This window comes from Macrobrachium nipponense, chromosome 20, assembly GCF_015104395.2.
Source record: "Macrobrachium nipponense isolate FS-2020 chromosome 20, ASM1510439v2, whole genome shotgun sequence".
Classification (NCBI taxonomy): domain Eukaryota; kingdom Metazoa; phylum Arthropoda; class Malacostraca; order Decapoda; family Palaemonidae; genus Macrobrachium; species Macrobrachium nipponense.
Window position 1 is genome coordinate 2625872 of NC_061089.1, and position 25573 is coordinate 2651444.

The 25573-nt window shown below is 37.2% G+C and overlaps 1 protein-coding gene across 8 annotated transcripts in view; it reads left to right on the forward strand.

The window, feature by feature from the left end:
• Window positions 1–25573, forward strand: part of LOC135221648 (calcium uniporter protein, mitochondrial-like) — a 761453-nt gene that overhangs the window by 31730 nt on the left and 704150 nt on the right. For 2 of the 8 annotated variants that reach the window (XM_064259404.1, XM_064259423.1), the window contains exon 1: window positions 17720–17738. The exons of 2 other annotated variants lie outside the window; for them this stretch is intronic. Coding sequence is in view for 4 of the 6 variants with exons in the window: in XM_064259358.1 (XP_064115428.1) it covers window positions 18401–18523 (123 nt within the window). In the remaining 2 variants the exon portion in view is untranslated. 4 more of the 8 variants (XM_064259358.1, XM_064259350.1, XM_064259375.1 and 1 more) reach the window with 4 other exon arrangements.

The following is a 25573-nucleotide window of genomic DNA, read 5'->3' on the forward strand; positions in this document are numbered from 1 at the left end:
GGCCAGCAGATGAAGGAGCAAAACTGTGTGGTGTTAAAATTGGTCGAGATGAGAACGTTTATAGAGGATACAGTGCTGACTGAAAATAGTGAAAGAAATAGAAGACTCAGGGGGAAGAGTTGAAAGTAATGTAAGCTCGTGTCATATTCTGAGGGTAAGTGGCAACCAGGAAGGTGGAGTCATGAATAGTAGTTAGGATATTGGAGAGTGGAAGCTTTTGATTCATGTAATTATGGGTGGGAATATTTCAGATCATGGCGAATGAGAGAAGAGGTAAAAAGCAGAATAGGTAGGTATGAAAAGCAGTAGGATGTGTGCCAAAGATGGAAAGGAGTTGGAAGCTGTAGAGGCGCATTGTGTGTGTAGTATATGTTGGTAAAACTGTTTGAAATGGTGAAAACTCTAGTGCTGTTCACAAGAGGTGGTGAAAAAATAGGTGTAGCTGCAAGGACGGATCAGCGTGTTTTGCGATGGCTCGATCATGAGGAAAGATGAGAGGACAAGTAAGTGAAAAGAATGCCAGGTTCAGAAGTACTGGGAAAGTTGATCAGAAGAAACTTAGAAAGGCTGGATGAATAATGTGAATACATGAGTTTGTGCAAGTAAGTGTATGTAACGGATAATGTGGATGTTTTTCCACGGGCGGTTCATTGATATCTTAGCAGTTTAAGTATAAATGTGTTCTTATAAAAAAAAAAACGGTATTCAGAGGGGAGCATTCCTTCATCATAATCACAGAAATGTTTCTGCTGTGGTTTTTTAAAGTAAATTTTGTCTTGCCATTCATGCAGTGATAACCAGTTCCATGATAATGTACGACTTTCTCCATAGAAAATGTCCAGTAATGAATAGAAAGGAGTCAGTCTATGAAACATTGGGTCAAATTTATAACACACTCAGTTTTGACAAAGTTTTGGTTTTATATGAAATCTAATTATTCACATAAAGTTTGTTAGGGATATTTTGGTTTTATGTAAAATCTAATTATTCAGTTAAAGTTTGTTAGGATGAATTTGGTTTTATAAAAATCCTCATCTCGACTTAGTAAAGCAAGCTAATTCCATTGAGGCAGTGACCATGATCACGGGAAGATCACTCGTCAAGAGAAAAAGAGAAGAAGAAAACGGACCAGAAATGACAGCATGAAAAAGTCGCCAACGAAACGTTTTGTCAAATGTGCAAATGAACTTCCGTGAAATATCATTGAAAGTTTATGCAAACTTTATAATGTTTATAATGTTCAAAAAGTTTAGTCCGCGCTGCCCAGGACTTGCTGGAAAGATGTGTTGTGTTGTATTTGATGAAAGGTAATTTTTGTTTCTATATGGAAGAGATATTATTTGGGCCTTATGTCAGCACTGTATGCGAATCCGAAATGAATGAGATCCAAAATAGGAACAGGTTTATTATTATATATAATAAGTGACAGATCACCGTCGGAGGGCAGGGGATGGGAGAGGACTTGCATTTCTACAGCTCTTACGGATGGATGGGTGTGTGAAATTTGGAGACGTTTCCTAGGCACTGGGACCACAATAATGAATAAATAAAAATAGGAAAAATTAAGAAAATTGATAGTGAAAACGAAAATATTGAAAGAAAACAAGTTAGAATATGTTAGGAGACTTAAGGAAGTAGATAATATCGTCTCCAAAAATCTTTTTCCTATGAGAAAAAGATGATTGTGAGAATGTCAATCTGATCTTCCGAAATTTCACATAAGGATTTTTCATCGACTCGCAGAGTCCATCGTTAGCATCGTTTACTTAACAGCAGTAAACCCAAGTGTGCTCGATAGATAACTCATCTTAGTGAGCACACTCAGGGCCGCTGTTATCTTTCTAAATGAAAAGGATTGGTTAATCAGGTATAATGCAGATTCATGGAAAAAAAACACTAAATTTTTGGCGATACGGTATCCATCATGTTAATAGTTATAGCAAATCAAGTAACAAAGTATGTTGCCTAGCAGAACCCTTCCCTGTTAAAAGGACCCTGATACTACTGCACTACCTCCAGCTCATACTTTCATTTTAATGTGTCTGAGCTAAGAATGAGTTTTTGAACTTTATCATTGCTTGTCTGATGCCCATTATGTGCAGTTGCTTGACAGTGCCAAAAGGCCAAGTTGTGTCTTAGCCTTTTCAGGGTCAAAGAGGACCCCTGTAGTTGGACACTGATTGACAAACCCCTGCTGGATTTGGTTAGCAACATCAGGGGATCAAGGGTGCTCCGATTTTTGTGAAAACCAAATTGACAAGGAGACAAATTCTGTTGCTTTCCGAGTTCCATACGAGTTGTCTTAGTTATTTTCTCCATTAATGTGCTGAAAAAAAAAGTAGTGAGAACAATTGGTTTATAAATAGCTGTCTGAAAGTCATCTTTATTTGGGTTTCTTGACAGTTATAACTCATAATATCCTCCACCTCTGTAGTATAATTCTAATTTCCCATACTTTATTATTTCCATTAAGGACTCTAGGTTTTTTAGGGATGGTTATAAACCTTCTGCAAGGAATTATGTCTGTATCCAAGGCAATCGGGTCAGTTTGAGTATCAATGGCAATTGAGTCAGTTTGAGAGAGTTTTCGTGTTCCATTAGAATGAATTTTGCAATGTATGGTTCCTTGTTATTGTTGGTTGAGTCCAGGGTATTGAGTTTGGAAAAATAATATAAGAGAAGTTTTCACCTAATTTTTTTTTTTTTTTTTTTTTTTTTTTTTGTTCACTTGGTTTATTTCCTGGCTATAGTTTATTCTTAGTGTTGACAGTAGATTTGGTATGGATATCCGTGTTAACTTGGATATTTTTTTCCACACTGATCTTGTTGGACCTTTGGAACTTGTATCTTTAATATGTTACATATTGACCTATTTACACTTAACACCACTATGCATTTTCTTCCTACCACTTTGATGGAATTTCTGTAGCAGTATTTACAATGGACTTCAGAATAATAGGAAAGGGGTTACTCTCATAAAGAAATTCATGTACTGATCTCTGATAGTGTAAATGGATGCAAGGTCAAGGCGTGATCAGTAGCAGAGTAGATGCTATGGAATATCATTAATCCGTCATTACTCAAAACAGTATCATTATTCATGTTATCAAAGGTGCCTTCGATAATAAGACCTATGCTATCCATTAGGTCATCATCATGTAAGGTTTATTGACATTGAAGTCTCATAACAATAAAAATGGAGTAGAAAGCTGATTTGTAATGTTCTTTATTTCTTCTTAACGGAAGTGAAAATCAGGAGGAATGTATATGAAACAAATGTTCTTTGTTTTTCTAAGAGGCACAAACTGCGCAGCTTGCAATGATTTCAAAGTTAATGGTGACTGTTGTAACATGTGAACCATGATATCACTGCTTTTAGGAGCTTCGCCTCCAGAATTGTAAGCATTTATCTCCCAACTTTGTTTCTTTTGAAGACAAGTAATACCTGGTTTGAGGTCCTTAAGGACAATTCTAAGTTCGTAAGTTCGAACTCTTGAACACTCGGTTCCAGTGGAGGATATTGGTTGTCTTCATTAGAGGTGGGTTTACTTGGAAGATTTCTCAGTTCTTTCACTTTTGGGCTGAGAATTTTTTTCTTTACACTGGAAGGGAAGGCTTTCCGTCACATTTTTCAGTTTTCTTTGCCATTTGACAAAGATTATGATCGAATGAAAGTGTAAGAGTTTTGCTTTCAAGTTTTTTGCTGATTTGATTTGTTTGTATATTTTCCTAAACTTGCTTTTCTCTTGCTTTTGTTTTTATATTACAATTCTGGACATCTCCCCTATGGGTCTGCCGGCTTAGGATGTGGAAGTACTGAATATACTTACGCCATGGAGCTCTTCCTCATGGTTTCTGCCACATTTAAAATCAAGAAGCAATTTGAACTCTGAGTCTGAGAATAGGCTTTCTTTTTTTTTCCTGTGAAGAGAGTAGGTCACATTTGTTTACAACCAGCTAGCGACCACCTGTAACCTCCAAAATTTGTGATCATTGGGTGACCATTGCATATTTTTGAGGTGGTGACCATTTTTATGACAGGTGGGTAAACAGTGGATAATTTGTGGGTTTTGAGTCACCCACCATCATGCGACTAGTCTGTAGTCAGTTTGCAACTGGTCAGAGATATCAAACAACTAGTGCCCACCAGTCGAGTATGAACTACCCGCTGGTTGAATATTAGGCACCCAGTGGTTGCATTAGATTGGCATCCGTCACTTTTTTAAGACTAGTTGTCCATTACCACTATCCAGTCACTGATGGTCTTGGACAGTGGTTGATGTTCTAAACTGTTCTGCTCTGTCAAGTCACCAGTTAGCCGACTATTAGGTGATTGCCTACCACCGGCAGGTGACTGCCTACCACGTGCTAGTTGGTTGCAAACCACCAGTCATCCACTGATGGAAGACCATTTACCAACCACCAGGAACCTCCTTATGACCAGATTGGTCGTCAAGAGGACTTTGATGCAGCATCAAGCTCCTTCTTGCGACCAAGTCAGTCGTAAGGTGTTCCACAGTCTTCCACAACCTGAACTAAGATCAATCCAACAACCGTTTGTGACGTGTAATTGGAGGAGATGGTTGGGGCCTCTTTGTAAGCACAGTGTGATTGGGGCTTTAGGCTTTACTCTTCGAATTGTTTTCCAAATCTAATTCAACCAGTGTGTCTGTAGCCATAAGTCTAGACCCTTGTGTTTACCTTGTTTTTTTTCAGTTCAAATTGTGGACTATCGGTAGGTTGTATTGTGACCCTTGCTGTCTTAGTTTGATAGGGAATGGCTGGCAATATAATGCAGTATTTTCATATTTTCCTTCTTTTCCTTCTCAATGATTTCTATTCGCTGCCATCATATGATACTTTGAACTTTCGGGGCCTATTCAAAGATTTAAGCAGGTCTGTTTTTACATGGCCATACTGAGATCAGCTGAACTATTATTTTCTGTCTTTGGCTAGAAATTACTATGGTTATCTTAAAAATTGTTAAAACTAAACAGTCTCGTTATGAGAGTATGATTGTTAACACAGTGTTTATTAGTGCTGTTTGAGCTTTCACAGCTGATATGTTCTTCTCAAAAATAACATAGCAGTTAAGGTCTCATCACCTGCTAAAGACAGTGATCTTCATTGATCCAGCAGACCTTTTAAACAAATGCGCATATTTCTTCACAATTACGGCTGATCAGTGTTTTACAATAAAACACCTTGTAATAATTTGAATAATTAAGACCCTATTATCCCAAAGGATTTCTCTTAATTGCGTGTTTCATATTGTCCTATCGGGCATTTGTGACATGCCTTCAGGGGTCCAAAGGCAAGTGGTTAAAGGGTGACTTATTCATAATTGTCTCTAGGAAAAAAAAAGCGCCTCAGTGGCGTGCTGGCGTCTCACCTCGGTGGTCGCGGGTTCGATTCTCGGCCATTCCATTGAGGAGTGAGAGATGTGTATATCTGATGATAGATGTTCAGTCTCGACGTGGTTCGGAAGTCACGTAAAGCCGTTGGTCCCGTTGCTGAATAACCACTGGTTCCATGCAACGTAAAAACATCATATAAACAAACTAACAAAATCTAGGGGGAAAATCTTGAAGTTTTAAAGCTATCTTATGCTTCATGAAGCTCATTCCTTCGCAAGTGATACCAGTGACAGCTGACTCCCAAATGACCACTGCCTGCCCCACAGAAGGGACGACGTCATTGCCATGATTATGGTGGCTTAGTTGCGGACTGAACTCGCACTCTACATTGGAATCCAGAGGGCAAGTTCCAAGGGAGTGGTTTGTCTGTCTTTTGTAACATATAGGAGTAAGATTTAAATAACTCTTTGTTAAGTTTCCATAAAAACATTGAAGTTTCAGTAAGGATTAGTTGTGAGTCTTTTCAGTTTCTGATAAACAAGGTAATTCATTTTAGGAATTTTTGTTTTGTATCTTATCTGATATTTTCTTAAATTCACCATGCATTAGGATGGCTGAAGTGGAATCGGTGACTTGTGTAGTTATGATGTGAGAAAACTTTCAACAGTAACTCATTCTGTCCCAATTTCCCGTGGAGGATGTTCTTTATGCATAAACTTCATTGTCCATTTCGTTGGAGTTGGCCTTCTGCAAAAGACAGTCATTTTCATTGACTGCAGTTTTGCACGTTAGTTACTATGGTTTTCGGATTTCTACAAGAGATCGTTATGTATCTCTGACCTCCTGGATGCCAGTTTTTGGGCTCCTTCCTTGATTCTCTCTCTCTCTCTCTCTCTCTCTCTCTATCTCTTCTCTCTTCTCTTCTCTCTCTCTCGCTCTCTCCTCCTCTCTCCTCCTCTCTCTCTCTCTCTCTCTCTCTCTGTAGCAGACTTTTTTTTTTTTTTACGGTCGAATACAACACCGACTTACAATATCCTTAGTTTTTTAAATGATTGATTATTACTCAAACTGGCGAATATATATGTATATATTATATATATATATATATATATATATATATATATATATACTACATTAGATACTATATATACAACACACAAATACTAGATATGTATATGATCTAAATGTTGTTGAGGAGGCCCGCCTCCATAACAAAGCTACATACAGTCCTCCTCAAGAATCGTAGCAAGGCTAAAATGTCCTTTATCTGTCACGTCCCCAGGAGAGGAACTTCTTAGATCCGGAGACTGGGACATTCTAAAGAAACACATGACGAACGTTTAAAAAGTCCGACGATGTTACCGGGCAACTATACAAGGAAGGAGACGGACAGCCCAATAAACTCGTACCGTAAGAAACCACGAGCGTGTTGACTTGACATGCACCGCCGGTTTGTAGGCCAGTAGTGTTCGTTATGTCATAAAGTACGAAGAAGGGAGACGACGAGGCACTGGGCTTAGAATTCATCCTGTTAGGCCTAACGTGAGGGAGGCAGGTGCTCATGCTCAGATTTGGTCTTTTTCTGTGTATAGGACAGTCATCCATCGGCTATCTGAACATTTATCAGTTATGCATTATATTAGGCCATCTAAGAGCGATGTCATTGTCGTTAGCGAGGTTACATGGGTTATTGCTCGCGTTTTTCTCTCATTTTCGCTGTCAGGTATGAAAGCATCCAATAAAAACAAAGGGAAATGGAAACCTTTATAACCGCAGATCACGGAACTGTTATCTTGTAATGAGGTGGGTGATACGGTACCTGTAGACTAAGTACTCTTTAAAGAGCATCGTTGGTTTGAGTGAGAATGCGCCATACATCCATCGTCCATGAACCAAAGCCTACCGTAAAATCGATATCTGCCTCAACCAAATGGTGCACGTGACTCCATTCATGCCGTTTTCCCCCTCGCTCACTTCCGAGACCCCCCCCCCCCCTCTCTCTCTCTCTCTCTCTCTCTCTCTCTCTCTCTCTCTCTCTCCTGCGTGTTATGGTTCTTAAATTGTATGAAAAGTAAAATTACACATTTCAGTTGTACACTAATAAAAATAACGCCTCAACATTTCTAAGATTCAGTTGCATAAAGCAAAACCCAACAGACAGAAGGAAGAGAAAAGGGAAGCACGATTATGCTTTTCAACGTGTACATGTGTGTATATATATATATATATATATATATATATATATATATATATATATATATATATATATATATATATATATATATATATATTGTGTGTGTGTGTGTGTGTGTGTGGTTTCACGCTGTAGTAAATCGTGATTATTCTCCAATTTTCCTGGCAGCCGTAAAAGATAGGTTGCAAGCCAGACACAATATGCAATTAAGCGGTCAAATAATTACTCATACAATTCTGGTTATCCCGACAAGATTATCTTCATGGATCTTCTTTTTGTGTATTTTGTTATCAAGGTTACGTAAATTATTCATACAATTTTAGGAAAAATAAATCAGCAACGGGCTTCGTAATTGGCAACAAATGGTTAGTTTTTGGGTGGGTTAGAAATATAACTTGGGAAGTAGGGACCTTTTTTGCCCACGTGCTCAGTCTTTGCCGAGGTCTGCGGTTTCTATTGCTCTTGCCTTATAAAAAAGAATCACATTTAAATGAAAGATCTAGGCTTTATGTATTTTTCTCAACATGAAAGTGTTTCCTGTAACTGGGTAACCTGAGAACAGAACACAAGTTATTATCACAATTTACTTTAAACAGCTGAATCACCTATCTATACAGAACCTTATACACCAGATTAGCCACTTCACGCATCCTCTCTGAAAGGCCATGAACAGCACGTTGGACCCCCCTATGCACACAACACCATCCATCTCTAACTTGCTCTCAATTGCAGGGCATTATGGATATTACGGTCCTTCCTTTCAAGTGTCTTTCATAGCATCTATCCAGTTCCTCTCCAGGACTTCCTGTACATCGCTCATTTCTTAACCTTTCAGTTGTGTTAACACTACGTGTACTGTACAAACACTTCATATCAGTAGTTTTGAACCTAAGCTTCCATCTGGTTTCACTATCCACAGATCTGTTCCATACATTCCCACCTTGGCATTGTAGACACTTTATAGCTTCACTTATAATGCGATTTTCCTTGAACCTTATCACATTATCGGTGAATATTTACTCCCAGGCACCCTTATCAATCGGTCACATCCATCATCCGCATTCCATATTAAGCTTCATTATTTCAACTTTTAGGTCTCCAATTACCCATATAACCTTACTTGAGCCCACGTGTAAGTTCAATTTTTCTGTTTTCAAACACTTGCAACGATTATTATCTAGATTCCACGGCTCCTCTTCCTTATCCCCAGCCAGTATTGTACATCTGCAAACATCAATCACTCTTCACTCCTTTCGTGGATGTTTTTTTTGTCTTGACACCTTTGTACTAAATATTCTGTCCATGCTCTGATTTATTGCGTCGCTCCATCAATCAAAATATTAAACATCCAAAGCGACAAGACACCATGTCTCGGACCTACTTACATACCAAGCCAGTCACTCTCCTGCCTTCATAGTCTAACATACTTCACTTACATTTTAAAAACTTTCAAGCTGCTTGCAGCAGCTTTTGTATTACACACGCCCTCAACTTCCTCTCCCATTTCTTTGTAGTATTTCCTCCATTCAGGTATACCTTACAAATTCTAGTCCCGTACGCTGTTCCGCTAGTATTCCTACACAACATCATCTAAACCTGCTAACTCCTGGTGCTGGAAAATTTTAAGCAATCTTCCTTGGAGGCAACTATGTGTAGCTCAGTGAGGCCCCAATATGGTATCTTTTTAACTCATGGTGTTTGGAGACGCTATGCTGAGGCCATTGAACTTCTTTTAACCACAAATCATAGACTTTCAGAGCACGTGCTTGCACAATAAAACAAAGCTTTCTGTCTCTTGTAAAAGAAATTCACATAACTTTTTATATGCCCAGTTAGCAAAGATTTCCTATTTCCTGAAATACTCATATGTCTTCAGTTACGCCTTGGAGTGCATGATCACACCGGGAAACACAAAAGTATGGAGACCCTTCCCATTAAAGAAAATTCATATTGGGTATATTGGTGCAATTGCCTATTCTTAAATGCAGTATGTACATGCATGTAATTACACTATTTAACCAAACAACTAAGAGTTTATGAGCAAGTGATTGCCAGATAAGGAAAGTGGCCATATTTTCTTTAAAAAAAGATATATTTTTAAGCAAGTTTAATAGTGGACTGCAGGAGCATTATGTTATGTAACTAGATTATACACTGTAGATAATTGCACATACCTTACCAGCAAAGGCAAAAAAGGTCGAATTGAAACAAAGCACAGGTTCTTGATATGGCAGTCAAAAGATACTGGAGGGCAAATTCAAGCACTCACAGGTATAGAGAGGAGTTTTGGTCGTGCGTTTGCTTCACTCTCCTATAGATCTTGTTTACACCTAATATGGCAGAATTAGGTTAATTGTTGCCTGCCTCAGGTTAAAGATAAGGTTATATATATATATAATAAAAGGAACCCATAAAAACACCAAAAAGGGTAGAAAGTTATAGCTATATTTTGGAGGTGTCCCTCAATAGGTAGGAAGTGAATGAAATAAAAGTTACATAGCAGTGGTATTTATAACAATGAAGGAATATTCTAGAAGTCAGCTGTCACAATCACTCCTGTTGACAATTTCTTAATATTGAGGAAGATTTTTTCAGTCAGATCTGAATCCTAAGCTCCTTTGAAAGGTTCATTGTGTTTCTTTGTTTAATCAGTACTGATTCTACCATCTGGCTTTTGAACCGACAATTGCTTTTGTGTAATATATATATATATATATATATATCATATATATATATATACATGTATATATATATATATGTATATATATATATATATTTATATTTATATAGATATCTATATAATATAATATATAAGTAGATATATATCTCTATATATATTAATATATATAATATATATATACATATAATATATATAACGTTATATATATATATATATATATATATATATATATAGATATATATACATATATATAATATATATAGAATTAGACGTTATATATATATATATATATATATTATAATATAATATATAATATATAATATTATATATATATAGATATATATATATTATATGTAGTATGGATGTATGTATGGATGCATAACTGAATCACGAAAGTTTGGAACGTGATAAATCCATAAATGAAGGTATAAGCCACGAAGGAAAAAGAAACAACAGTGTTTCTGCAAGATCTTTCGACTCAACGTCCTTTACTCAGCAGACAAACTGACTTAACATGAGAAACTGGGCAAACATCTAATGCAATATTCATTCATTTAAGTGAAAACAACCACTGGATAAATTGGATTGGTAGTTCAGTAATTGCAAGATCATAAGATGGCTTATCACGAAATCTTTTAGAATCTGCCATAATACAACTTACTTCCAATTGTAATTTTTAATATTAATCGTGGCCTGTTTCATTTAGACCCTTGTATTTGTAACATATTTAAGAATGACCTCAAAGATATAATTACAGACTTAAATACAAATTAGTTGCCTTAGAGATATTTTCTTGGTATATGTCTGTTTTGTGAATAAGTTTTTGTGTACCAAAGATCTGAATGTGGTAAGCTGTCGCCCTTTATAATATTTTAATTGTCTTGTTTTGTTCTTAAATTGTACCCATGTTTATGCTTGTTGGGAAAGGTTACTCATTCTGCAGGTGCGTTGGATTCTAGGTACTAATCTCCTTATAATCCCTATCTGTCAGTTATACGACCTTTCCTGTACTCTCAATTTCTCATGTCAAGTCAGTTTGTCTGCTGAGTAAAGGACGTTGAGTCGAAAGATCTTGCAGAAACTCTGTTGTTTATTTTTCCTTCGTGGCTTATTATACTATATATAGATATATATTAATATATATATATATCTTAATATTATATATATATATATATATTACACACACCCACAGGTGAAAAACAAGAAGTGGGGTGTAGTTCCTGACCGGTTTCAACTTTATTTCCAAGTCTATGGCTTGGGAAAATGTCGAAACCGATCAGGACCTACACCCCGTCTTATTTTTCACCTGTGGATATGTGTGATAAATGAATCATGCTAAAGTGATTATAATCATATATATATATATATATATATATATATATATATATATACACATATATAATATATATATATATACATAGAAAGAGTCTAGAGCTTTATATATATATATATATATATGTGTGTGTATAATATATATATATATATATATATATATATATATATATATATATATATATATATATATATATATATATATATATATATATATATCGATATAAATCTATTATAGCAGCAATTGCTGGTTCAAAAGCCAGATAATAGAATAATTGCTGTTAAACAAAGAAATACAATGAACCTCGCAAAAGGATTCTGGGATTCAGATCTGAGATATATATATACTAATATATATATATATATATATTTATATATATATTATATAATATATATATATATATAAGTATATATATATATATATATTATAATACTATTATCATTATAAAATATAGATATATCTATATATATATATATATATAGTATATATTATATATATATATATATATATATATATATAAGTATTTAGATATAAATAATAATATTATATATATATATTAATATTAGTTATTTGTCATCACCGTGATTTATGTACATGCATTAAACTGCAAATGTCCTTTAATATCTAATTTGCTCTACTACCTCAGAATTAATATATTTTCATGTATGTTAGTCGAAGGGGAAATTTTTAGTTGATAATAACCGTCCTCTCGTGGAATTTGGCCTGGTCGGTTTTAGCGTCACTGAAATCCTGATTTCTCCTCTGTGCGCTGGTTCAAATCCACCAGGGACGAAATTATTATCAATGAAAAATTCCCCTTTGATTAGCATAAGTGAAAATATAATTAATTCCGAGGTAGACCGGATTGGATATTAAAGGACATTTGTAGTTTAATGCATATAATATATATATATATATATATATATATATATATATATATATATATAATATGAATAAAACACACTGCATGGTGAAATGAGAAAACATTGTTCATTAGAGAAAAAAAGGTAATTTGATATGCAGTTGCATGGCACAAGATTTCGTGTAAGAATTTTAAGTATGATGGATAGGTTTGTCAAAAAGAAAGTGAATGAGAATAGAAGGCAAGTAAACACAATGGAAGGGTCAAGATGAAAAGAACTTTGAGGCCAGTAAAACGTTGCTGAATGGGGAGGTAAAAATAGTGCTAAAATTTATGCACCAGATGAATTGCGGAAAAAGATTCAAGCAGAGGGCTGCTGTTTAAAGGAAATGCAATACTGGGTTGATGGAATGAGTATTTTAAAGATTTGTGGGAAGCAGACAATAGAAGAAAAGAGCTGAATTCTGCAAAGGCAGAAAGGATTAATGTAAGGCTGAGAATGCTTGTGGAAGTGGCTGTTTATAGCTTAAGAAGATCAATAAAATAGAATAGAAAGACACCACACTTTAATAGGATTAAGTGTGAGAGGCTGCAGTACATTTTTGACAGTGTGATTCATTGGCTGACTATGCTTTGTAATGTATTTCTGAATTAAAGAAAAATTCCAAAGAAAGGGTCGGAGGGATATAATTGTTCCGCTTCATAAAGGTTAAATAGCAAATGGATAAGCAGAAATGAAAAGGGTTGTGGAAAAGGAAATAAAAAAGGCAAGAAAATGTGAACAATATACTTGATTTTCCACACCGCTCATTTTTTCCTAGTACTGCCATTTCACCATTCCAAGAGTAAGATGTTTTCTACGTAACAAAGCTCGTTTAGATACTTGCTTATTTAATCCAGTATTGCAGTGTTGAGCCAGCCTCCTCTGTAGTGTTTTATATTCAATACCAACCACGAACTCCTAGAACTTTTGTTGTAGGGCTTTCGAGTAGAAGTTCAAGTGCTTGTAATACCTTAGCTGTAGTTTTTAATTTCTTTTGGTGCCTTGCTACTGAATGTATTTGTGGCTCAGGCTCCTCCTCTGAGAGAAAGCAATGAAGAGTGCTCACTTCTGTTTTGGCATTTCATGGCAATGCACGATTTCTCTTGATTCCAAAATTCATGTGTGGTGTTTTAATGTGGATAATTAATAGGTCTTTGCCAAAGATGGGACAGGATTGTAACGGCAGTACGTTTTCAGTTTGAAATCTCTTTTTGTGCTCAGTTGTGTTGACTCAGACCCCTGGGAATGCAATATAAAGTTCCAGTCATGCATTTAGATCAATTCAACTCTTTGTCCATATTCTAAGGTGAGTGTTTGCGTGAGCATTCTGTCCACCTTTCTTTGGGGGGGGGGGGTTAGGGCCGGGGGATGGGTTCTTACATAGTGCTGAAGGGTCGGATCGTGTGGCTGAGTTAATTTTTTCCTACACTTAATGTAGCCAGCTCTAAATTAATAAAGCGAAGAACCTTAGTGTTCTTGGCTCCTTTCGCTTCTCCATTTCCTCTTCTTTTGGCTCCCGAAATTCTGTCACTCCAAGAATATTTTGTAGTCCTGAGCACCTCTTATGCCTCTTGGTACCTACATAGTACAGGGCTTATCCCCACTATTCCCACAGCAACCACTTAGTTACTTCCCTGATTGTCCATTTTCCTTTGCTTCCTTTCCAGTCACTATGAACTTTGTTTTGCCTATGTTCGCTTTTGTCCTCTCCTCTCCATTCCCTTCTTCCACCTTCTGAGTATATCCACCGCCACTTCCTTGGAATCCGCTGTTAATTCCAGGTCATCTGCGTAAAGCACTCTCCCCCCCCCCCCTTTTTTTTTCTTTATATTCTGTTGTGGTTTCTTCCATTTTTGTAGTTCAGCACTGATGAATACCAACACTAATCTCAAATTTTCATGTATATGTACCACTGCCCTCACCCTACAATTAGCCTTGTAATATCCATTTATTGATTTGTCTTGGTACTCTGCCAAATGCCTTTTGAAGATCAACAAACATTAGTATAATCTGATCCTCTCTGCATAATACTTTTCCTGTAGTTAGTGGTTGTAAAGACTGCTTCTGTCGTAGAGATCTGCATGATCATAATAAACTCCTGTATGGGAAATATCCATAAGATGAGCAGCTTCGGCCACTGACACAGGGATCATGAGCAGCTTGCTTAATCCCTGGCCCCCAGTAACCCCTCACCCTTATCTTGCTCACCCTATTGCGCTTCCTGGATGTTGAATTTAGCCCTTCCATTCCAATATTTCTCATCCTATCTAACCCTTTCTACACATTGTAACATTTCCTTCTATCAGGTCATGTGTTGTAAACATTTCATCTTCATAATTTCAATATTTTTTACTTCCATTTGCATGTAACGTCCAAACTTCGCTTTCATAAAGAAGAGTCGACTATGTAATTCCCTCATGAATTTCCAACTTGGTTTCTATGGACAGTTTGTCTCATCTCATTCTTTCGTCCTCCGTAATATCAACCCCGCAAATGAAAAATACGGAACTGCTTCCCTGTTTCTCATTCATATAAACATTCCTTGTTCCTTCTTCCTCGCAACCTTACTCAAACCTCCATCCAGATCTTTCTTTCATTTACAGTGTTTCTTTAACTAGATACTCGTACACCTCATTTATAATTTTAGGAGCCATTTTTTGTTGCTAATTTACTTTAGGGAGACACATCCGGTCTACTTTGTCTTGAAGATTTTCTAGGAATTGTTTATCATAAGGGCGTTTTTTCTTTTCCTTTCTTTTTTTCTAAATTGTATCACGCTTGGAATATTGTTCTCATATTTGGTTTTTAGCAGCTGACTCGATCGTCAACTGTTGGGCAAAACTTTCGGCTCTGTTCATTTTTTTTTTTATCTTTATGTTGATATCAAACTTGAGCACTGTCGTTCACTGAGCTCACTTGGAAAGTAATAAGATGTTTGCTGTAGAACTTGAATAAATAGAATTATTTTTTTGTGGAGGGGAGATCCTGGTTTATATTCTGTTCATGGTGGTGAGACTGTTGCAGGCAAAACAGCTTAGTTTTTCTTGGGCAGTTTACATAAAAGAAGAAACGCTGAACGAACGAAACAGTAACGTTCATAGTAGCATCGCTGGTAGAAATTATTATTTTTATAATTAATGTACCACAACTTCCGGCTTTTATATGATTGATACTGTCAAATGAGCTCAACTTGAATCGCACCAAGCATGTAAGGGTGGATGCATTCCCTCTCATCCAAACCAGCAAAGAGAAGGCGTCAAGGAGCTACTTTAGAAGTACTTTTTTTGTCGTGAGTGGTATAATGGGAAGGCCATCCGGCTGATATCATGGACCATTGCTGTAAACTGGTTTTTCCTCGTTACTTTGCATATATAAAGAACATAATTGATAAAACCGCATTTGCTTCCGTATTCTTTTAAGAGTCTGTGATGTTTTCTCGGAAACCTAGCTATGTAGCATATTACTTGGAAAGTGAAAACGCTTGAACGATGTGATGTTTACAGAAGGGAAGTGAAATAAATAATTACTGGTAAGACATAAAGCGGGCACGGCTGCTTGTTGCCACAGCATCAATATACATATTGCAGTGTGAACGCGTGTACGTACTTTCATGGCGTTCACTCGGTTATCAGAATAATTTCATTTTGAGCTCTCCGTTAGAAATGTCTTGCTACACCGAAGCGGTTGACAGGAGTCTTGCTTCGCTTCCAGCGGGACTTTGCCCATAGCAGTTTGACCGTCTGTTGGTTACGTAGATGTCAGCGGCGAAACTTTTTGTTGAAAGCGCCTTTCACGGAACAACAATCAGCTAGTGTTTATCATTATTGTTACTGTATGTTTGTTGCCCCAGGCAATTTCTGCACGGGTAATTTTGTTCGCTGTTTAAACAATTTCGAAAATTAATTTGATTTCATATTGACAGAAACACACACAAACGTTTATATATATATATATATATATATATATATATATATATATATATATATATATATCTATATATATATAATATATATATATATATATATATATATATTATATATATAATATATATATATATATATATATATATATATATATATATAACATATATATATATATATATATATATATATATATATATATATATATATATATATATATATATATATATATATATATATATATATATATATATATATATATTATATATATATATATATATATATATATATATATATATATATATATATATATATATATATATATATATATATATATATATATATATATATATATATATATATATATATATATATAATATATATATATATATATATATATATATATATATATATATATATATATATATATATATAATATATATCATATATATCATATATATATATATATATATATATATATATATATATATATATATATATATATATATATATATATATATATATATATATACATAGCTGAACGCCGTGTTTGGTGATTACCGTAGCGTGTTCCTTTTGTGAAGAACAAATTTGCTTTCTTTTTCAGATGGGGTGCGAATTTCCAGTGCGTGGTAGGTTAAGGAATCGTATTAGTACCGATGCATTTTCTGGCAAAAGGTCATAGGCATTTACAGTCAGATTCCATTTCCTATTCACTATTCGATTTTTCCATTCATATAGTTATAGTCAAGTGGAACTTCAGTGTTCATTGACATTTTTGTGTGAACATGAAGTATATCTGGCTTCTCTTTCATTGAAGATGCGAAGACAAATGTGGCAAACCTTCATTTGTAAATACCGACGTTGTCATCATCCACGGAATGGTTAGTGATGATCGGCCCATAACCTCACGATGCTGCCTTGACCTCTCCTGCAATGTCGGAATCTGTTACCAACCCCAATTCCGGGAACGTTGTCTCGCGTTCGTTTATTTTCGGAGATTTTCTGGGACAACCCCAATGTGCGTGTGACGAGGCAGTCTTTGAGTAGGTCTGGACTTTGTTTCGGTGTTATTGAAGTTCTGGCAGCTGCTACAACTGGAATGAAACATCGTGCACTTGCAACTTTAGCTGGAATGAAACATCGTGCACTTGCAACTGTATGTCCGTATCCCCCTTCCTTCTCACATCGCAGCTCCCCCATCTAGTCCCCTCCCTCCTCCCACTCCTGAGACTGGGCCAGGGCAACTGAGTAGGGTGTATGAGGCATCGCTAGCTAGACCTTGCCATCAGTCTGTCCGTGGCTGTGGTAAGGAGAACTAGCGACGCACTACCGGACAAGCGTGTCAGGTGTTTATCATCATCCCTTCCTCTTAGCCCACACTACTACTATTACTATCGCTGATTTATTACTTTATCTCGCACTTCATTAGTATCGTTGAACTACCCATTCATTCCCTTCCCGAAATCCCTGGGCCTGTATGCCTACCCCCAAAATCCTGTATAATACTTGCTCATTGGATAGCATTTCAGTATGGCCTGTTAAACGTTCCGCGCTGTGGCTATGCTTGAACATTTCCTGCAGAGTGTCGAGTTGCGGAAGAAACGCGATTTGTCTGCCATTATCTGTAGCTTGGTGTATTGATGGAAAAAGTTTGCAGTAGAAAATTGTGAAATAACGAAAATAATTTTGATTACTAAGGTTTCAAGTATTGTCCACTGTTAACGTTTTTGTAAGGTTCTGAGAGTAATTATTTGAAATATTATCAGTCGCAAGTTTCGAAGAAAATTACTGATAGCTGCAGTGTTTTTGGTTCTTATTTTCGAAATTTTAGAAATATCATTTGTGACATTGTAGGCGAAACAGGTGTGGCTGTTTGAAAACCCCATCCGCATCATTTGTGTGTGACAGACTTGGAAGGAAGGTCAGGTGGGGTCAGAAGGACCTCGGCAAGTGGTAGTAGATTATACGGAAAGTCTGTTGAAGAGAAAACCAAGGAAAGAAAGGAAACATGGAGTGCGGGGCAGTACTTCGTCTGCTTGGGAGGGCCCGTCAAATCAAGGGCGGGCCCTTTTGTACCCTTGCGCTCGCCCCCACCGCTGTCATCTCAAGGATGCCCAACGTTTTAACTCAGGTGCGTTCAATGAATGTGTTGGTACATTTTCTGTAAACGTTTTGCAAGTGGTAGACTGATGTAGGAGCAATCAAGAAACGTCGTTGGATATTTCAAGAAAATGTTAGCGAGGGCCGATTGGCTTCCTCTGAACCCGGTGATGAGATCATTGCCAGACTTAACAATTGTGCTCGAGACACTTTGAGCCTCTTTTGGTCTGTTTAGAGGTGTTGGAGGCATTTCGTTTTTGTTGCCTTTCTTTGAACCAGTGTGGAGCAGTGCTCTTAGCAGGTTGTATGGTTGTGACATGTAACCGGATTTGACGAGATACGCCTTTGTATCGTAGGCAGGAGTTACGACTTCCGTTGTTACCCATATGTGGACGATAGACAAGTTGCTTAATGAGTTTGTAAGTTTGTCGTTTGATTGGGGCTTAGTTTCGTTAAATTGTGAGCAAGGATGCAGCACTTGGAAAATTAGGCAGGGGAAAAGTTAATACAAGCGGTATACAAGGGTGTAACGCAGATGCGTAGCGTAGTTTTGCATGCTGTCATGTTACGTATCCGAAGATTAAATCAGACGTCTGAGACAACCGACGCTGCTCCGACCGGCACTTTAATGTTTGTGGTAATTATATGAGTGTATATATATATATATTATATATATATATATATATATATATATTATGTATATATATAAGATATTATATAATATATATATAGTTAATGTTGTTTTTCAGTTGTATTGATTATACATCAGCTCTGTTTATCAATCAAACAAACAAACATACACTATATATATATATATATATATATATATATATATATATATATAATGTATAGTGTGTGTATTAAATAGTATTTGTGAAACAGGAATTCGTTGTAGTATCAAATAAAAAAAATGTAGAATATGATTTTTGAAACGAGAAATTGTGGCCGAAAATATGTAAACTGATACCAATTTATTAAGATATATTTTGTTATGTGCACTCTGTGGTTTTGCCGTGCGTTTGTCTGGTTGATAACAATAGCTGCAGGGCGTTTTCCCTCGGAAAGTGGTGGTACTTAATGCTGTTTAGGGTAAACTGAACCAGACGGCAACAAGTCTTTAGTTTGACCTTCAATATATATAGATATTCACAGACTCGATATTTCACCAGGTTGTCGGTAATTGAGATTTATAGCTGCGAACCGCACAAATTCATGAGGCAAATCGGTCGGGGGGCGACGGGTAGCTAAAGGCTGGAGTGTAGGCCGTGTCACAAGAGTACCCAGTAATTGCTTTCGACATCCGTGATGCTTCCGTAACTAAAAAGAAGCCAGGAATAATGCGTTGGGTTACACGGTGGGCTGCTTGTAGCCGTTGCGGGGATTTTTCTTTCTTTGGGAGGCAACAACAAACAGAACACTTGGCAGTGATGTTTTTGAGGTGCAAATAAGGCTAAGAGAAGTCTGCGATTATTGATTGATGAAAGTCAATGTGCCAACCCAGATCCTGTAACTGTTTATAAAGTGATCCACCAAAATACACTTGAAAAAAGTCTCAAGGCTCATTTTACAAGACAGCCAAATACATTCAAGCTTTATGGGGTCACTCGCTTCCTAATTATGCTTCATTCGCAATTCATCAAAAACAATAATATAGAATACAGATGGTGATATGTATTTTGATATACATTGGGATAAGGAAACATTCAAGGGATCTCACCGAGCAGTGTTATACCACAAGAAGGGTAACTAAGCATAGGCGCTTAGAACAATACCATAGATAAACGGAACCAGGATGTAACGTAGTAGATATTAAAAAACGCTTACAAGCACAACGCATCCAAAGTGTTCAGTAAGTTGCCCCTGGAATTAAAAGAATTAGAAATACAAGACAATAACTAATGATTGAAAACAATTTTACTAATGGAGTTAATATACTAATCAAAGAGGGTTCCCGTGATTGGTAGACCGAATGATGATATACCAAATACTATATCAAGGATTATGATGATGATGTTTTTACAACTGTTAGTCTCGTTGGATATCAATTCTTGGAGATTATAAAACATGAATGCAGTATTTGAAAGGAGAATCGTATGGCTGTCAGTCCCCGGAGAACAGGAGAAAAGGAAATGTGACGTTGTGATATGCAGCCTACATACTTTCGTGCTGTGGAAGAGGTTCAAGGACATCTAAACCAGTTACTGCAATTGTGTTCAGAATTATATCCCCCCCCACTCTCCTCCCTCCCCCCCCTATCCCGCAAGTAAAATGAAGTAGTATGCAGTAATTACAGTTTGATGCAAGGTCATTTTCCACCGAAAGAAGTCGTATATGTATGTGTTTGTAGTCCAATACCTCGTCACTCCAAGGAATGCTCGAATTGTCAGAACCTGACAGCTGTTATATTCATTGTTTGAGACATTTATTTATCTTTACATTTGTCATCAGTAGCCGTGTAGCATTTAAGAGAATATTCGCACTTTTCATAGGCTTCGTAAGTAATTGCTTGCATTTACCTACAGAAGACCTGGTTATCCATTCTTCATTGTTCATATTTAGTGATGAACTAATTTCACGATTATAAATACGTATCATAAGTATTACCCTTCTTAAAGCAAAATCCTCTTCATCCCCACTGCTGTCTCTAAGCTAAGGGGCAGGTTGCCTTGATATGTCTTCTCCAAATATTTCTATTGAAAGTATCTTCCTCCAATAAACCCTTCTTCAGAACCATAGTATTCAGTTTAACATGCCATCTAATTTCTTGTCTCCCTCTAAATTTTCTACCTGTATCAGGTTCCACCCGAGCTTTTTCACTCCCTCCTCCCCTCTCATCCTTACCACATGCCCATACCTTCTCAGTCTTGACTCTTATCATAGGAGTAATCTTTACTATTCTAGAACTTGTAATTTCTTCATTTTCCAGCTTGCTGTGCAGCAAGATCTCCAAAATCCACCTTAACTCCCTCATTTCTATTTGCTCCAGTTTCTATTCTCCATCCTTTTTAATGCCAGTATCTCTGAATCATATTTGAACCCTATATCAACACTGGTCGTATTATGTAGCAAAAGTCTTCATTATTAGTTTATTTGGCGTTCTTTTGTCGCATCCTGTGCCTGCTACCTCCTCCATTTCCCTTGAGCTACTTTTATCCTGCTTCCAACTTCAGCTCGACAGTGTCCCTGCTTGCTTAAAGTATTTACTAATTCGAATTTTCTACCTATTTTAATTGTAGGCTTCAGCTTACTTTATAGCTTCAAATATTTATGTTTTACCACACTGTTAGATATCATTTTAACCAACCTACTTTGCTTTTTCTAGCACTTTTCTTTTCTTAAACAGAACTTTTGTAAGCTGATCATACAAACAAGCTGTTTATGCCCTAATATATTTTATAATAACCATTATGGGTTATACAATGCAAAGTACAATAAATAAGTAACCATGATACAGTATTTCTTTTAGTTTTAATAAAGAAAGAATATTTTAATTAAACATAAATGAAAAATCTATATTACATATGTATAGGTAGTGTACGTACAGTACTGTACAGTACATAATGCTAAATGCAATTAGTCCGGACTGTAAGCAGGGATCTAGCATAACACTTCTAGCAGTTTTCATTACTTTATGGAGTGAAAAATATGACAAGATAAAAAAAAATACAAGAAAAACAAAGGAATGAGAAATGTTAAGAGGAGAGAGAGGGAAGATGTGTGTGGGCATGTGTACAGTACAGATATGTAGGGAATTTCTTGGCAGTTTCACAATGCTTCTCTCTCTTTCTCTTGATAGCTAATGGAGTAGTGAAATAGAAATGCTGTAGATTGTATGAGACGATTATGATTATGCACAGTGCCTAAGCTAATGAGATGAAGGTGATTGATGGCAGAGGCACTGCATAGGAGCTGCTGGCCTTCTGACAAAATGACAGAACAGTCATCAGGGTCATCCTCAGAGCTTCGAAGAAAGAAGATGGTAACAGTTGCATAACATCAAGCTGAGGATTTTCACAAGTTTACACTTTTCTTTGCCTTCCTTTGGAAGAACATCATAATTGGCAGAAGTTTCTTTGCCTTTTGAGTTTTTTTACACCTGTTGTAATGGTATCATTGCCTTAGATATCATGTAGGTGACTTTGGTGCTTTGTTCCATGGAAGGATCACAATCCTTTACTATTCTATCTTTAACAGTGCCAGTTTTGAACTCTTCATTCATCTTCTTCAGTGTCCATTTTGTTGGTTGAACTTCACTTTCTGATTCATCTTTATCTTCCAACATAGTTGATTTTATTAGATCATTCAGCTACTCATTAGTTAGCACGACATCTGCTTTGAGCTGCTTGATGACATTTTTATTGACCATGTTCTCATTCCCATTTCCACCAACCTGTCTTGCCAAATTGATATCCCTTTGCACCTCACCATTGGTAGCTGGGAAGCCCTTAAAGTCATAGGCAGTCTTTCTCCTCTTATTCTTCCAGCAGACATTCCCTTTTCCAGCTTCAGTACATCCATTGCACCCTGTATAAATGTTGTTGCATTCACAGTGGTGCTTTCTAGCAATCCATGATATTGCAACACATTCCCTGAACACCTGAATTAGCCCTGGTCACTGACCAGCCTGAACTATATCCCCACAAACTTAACCACACTTGGGTAAATTTTTAAACTGCCAGTGTTGCCAACGCTGTAGGTAAACACTGTCTACTGAGTTACCTGTACTGCCGTTGGTAACACCGGTGGCAGGACCAGCCGACAGACTGCTCCCCATCCAATTGCTTCTTGTTCGCTCGACCTTCAGGACGTGTCCTGGCTCGAGCGAACATTTTTTTATAGTCTATTAGCCTGACCCTCTCAGCCTTAATTGACTTACATCTTCTGTTGACGAATTGGATTGGAATTGGATTATGCTTTTGATCGCTCTCCTGGTTTTGATTGGTAAAAACGTTGATGAACTCTGCCGTGAATATGGACCCACCTCATAAGGAAGTATCTACAACCATCTCCTTGAAGTCATCCTCATCAGCCACGCCTTCGGAGTAGTCAGGCAACGTTAATATAGGAGCTCATCGGTCGTGTATCACCTGCAAAAACCAGATGAGTACGTATACCCAAGCATGACAGACATTCTCATTGTGTTAGTTGCAGGAAAGTTCAGTGTATTGTTAAGCAAAGATGCGAGGAATGCGGGAGTGGTTGGTAGAACATATGGAGGTGTACTTAAAAGATAGGAGAGCACTGGCATCTAAGAATAAACATAGAGTAACACCTGAGCCTAAAAAGGTAGAGCAAGAGAATCTTGAGGCATTGTTATTTAAGAAACTTGAGGATAGATTGTCATCAAGTCTGACTAGCCTTTTTAGCAACCTTTTGGCAAAATTGCATGAAGAAAAGGATGTTAGTAATAGGAGGTCAGATTCTAACTGTTCTATTTCAGCTCCCCTGCCTGTTCTAGAACCAGCCCTTACAGGTGCCGGGGGTTATGGAGACCTGCAAGCACAGAATGTAGGATTTTTCTGCCCCCCTGTTGCAGAGCAGGCAGTGTCAGCAGCAAAATTCCCCAATTATTTTGAAGGTGTAAGGGCTAAAGATGTACTAGCAATAGGAGAGACTCAGACAATTGGTGACTCAAGCTTAGCTATTCAGGATGAAGAGTTGCCTGAACAGTTGCCTTCAGGTTCTGGTGTGGGTTCTCTTTTGGGCAGGACGGGGTCCCCTTTGGATCCTTCAGGAATTTTATTTCCGTCCACGAATTTTTCTCGGGACAAGACCAGGAAGTCATTAGACAATCCAGTGGTCGAAGCAGTGCATGTTGCAGAATGCATTGAGGCTTTCCCTTCTTCTTCGAAGGTTTCTTTTCCTTCAAGAGAAAACACAGATCTTTTGTCTGTTAGAGGATATGTCTTTTAATTTAGCAGAGTATAATGCGAATCTTTTGGGCCTTTCTCAAGGCTATAGAGTGTTAGTTAGGCAATGTTTCCACTTGGGGTTCCCAATATTCGGGACCACGTGTTACAGAATTTTCCTGAATTTACAAATTAAATGTATCGAGATCATTAAGGAGGTGTAGATTCAATGTATTTTTTGTTGCTTAAAAGAGTGGCTTCATTTTCCACTTCATCTTCATTCCCTTCTTCCCTTTCATCTTTTCCAAGTGTTCCTTTGCCACCAAAATATTCTTCTCATCCTTTTTCTCTGCTTCCTCAGTTGGGTCATGCTTTGGTGTCTTCTGCGGTTTGTTCTCAGGCTTCCCTATCAGGTTTGTCTTCTGCAGTGGTCGTCTCCTTAGGCCAGGTGTCTTCGTGTTCCGCTGTGCTTTCTTGGCCTGAAGCAGAAGAAATTCCGGACGTAAGTCAGGCTTGCTCAGCATCCACTAGAAAGGCGTTTTGTTTTGCTTGAGGTCCATTCGGATCTGCCAATTTTACACTTTCCGCTTTCTATTGGTGCGGAAGGTGTTAGATGTACGGCAGGTAATTCAATTTCACTGAATCGGGTTTTCCCGTTAAGCACACCTGTCAGTGTGAGTTCGGTGGGCATGTCTTCCACCTGTTCAACCTAATCATCTGGAAGGTATGGCGACTTCGTTCTCCAAAGGGTATGGTATTAGGTCAGGTTTGGTGTTGGGTCTTTTGGGGACAGGTGCTCCCTCTTCTACTGTTGATTTGTCCACGGTTGTTTTTGGTACAGGCGTTTTGTCTGCAGCTCTGTATGACTCAAGTTCTGCACAGTTGGCGGCAGCTCGCGCTTTAGTTACGTCTTCTTCGGTTATCGGTGGTAAGGTTGCGCAACCATATATATTGAGCTGAGGTGATTTGGCCTCACGTATGCACGTTTCACATTTGGCGAATCCTGTGTTGACAGCGGTTGAAGATTGGGGGTTTCGTCTTCTCTCTCAGGAGACAGGTGTATAACACAGCCATTGGCAGCTGGCTGAGGAGTACTATCAGATAGGATGAGTCAGGTGTGTAAGGGTCAGGAATCAGCAGGTTCCCCTTCGTTAGGTTTAGGAGGTCATGGTGTTCTTTCTGCCTCTTTTCCTGCTCCATTGCGGCCGGGAGATTCCGACTGGGAAACTTCT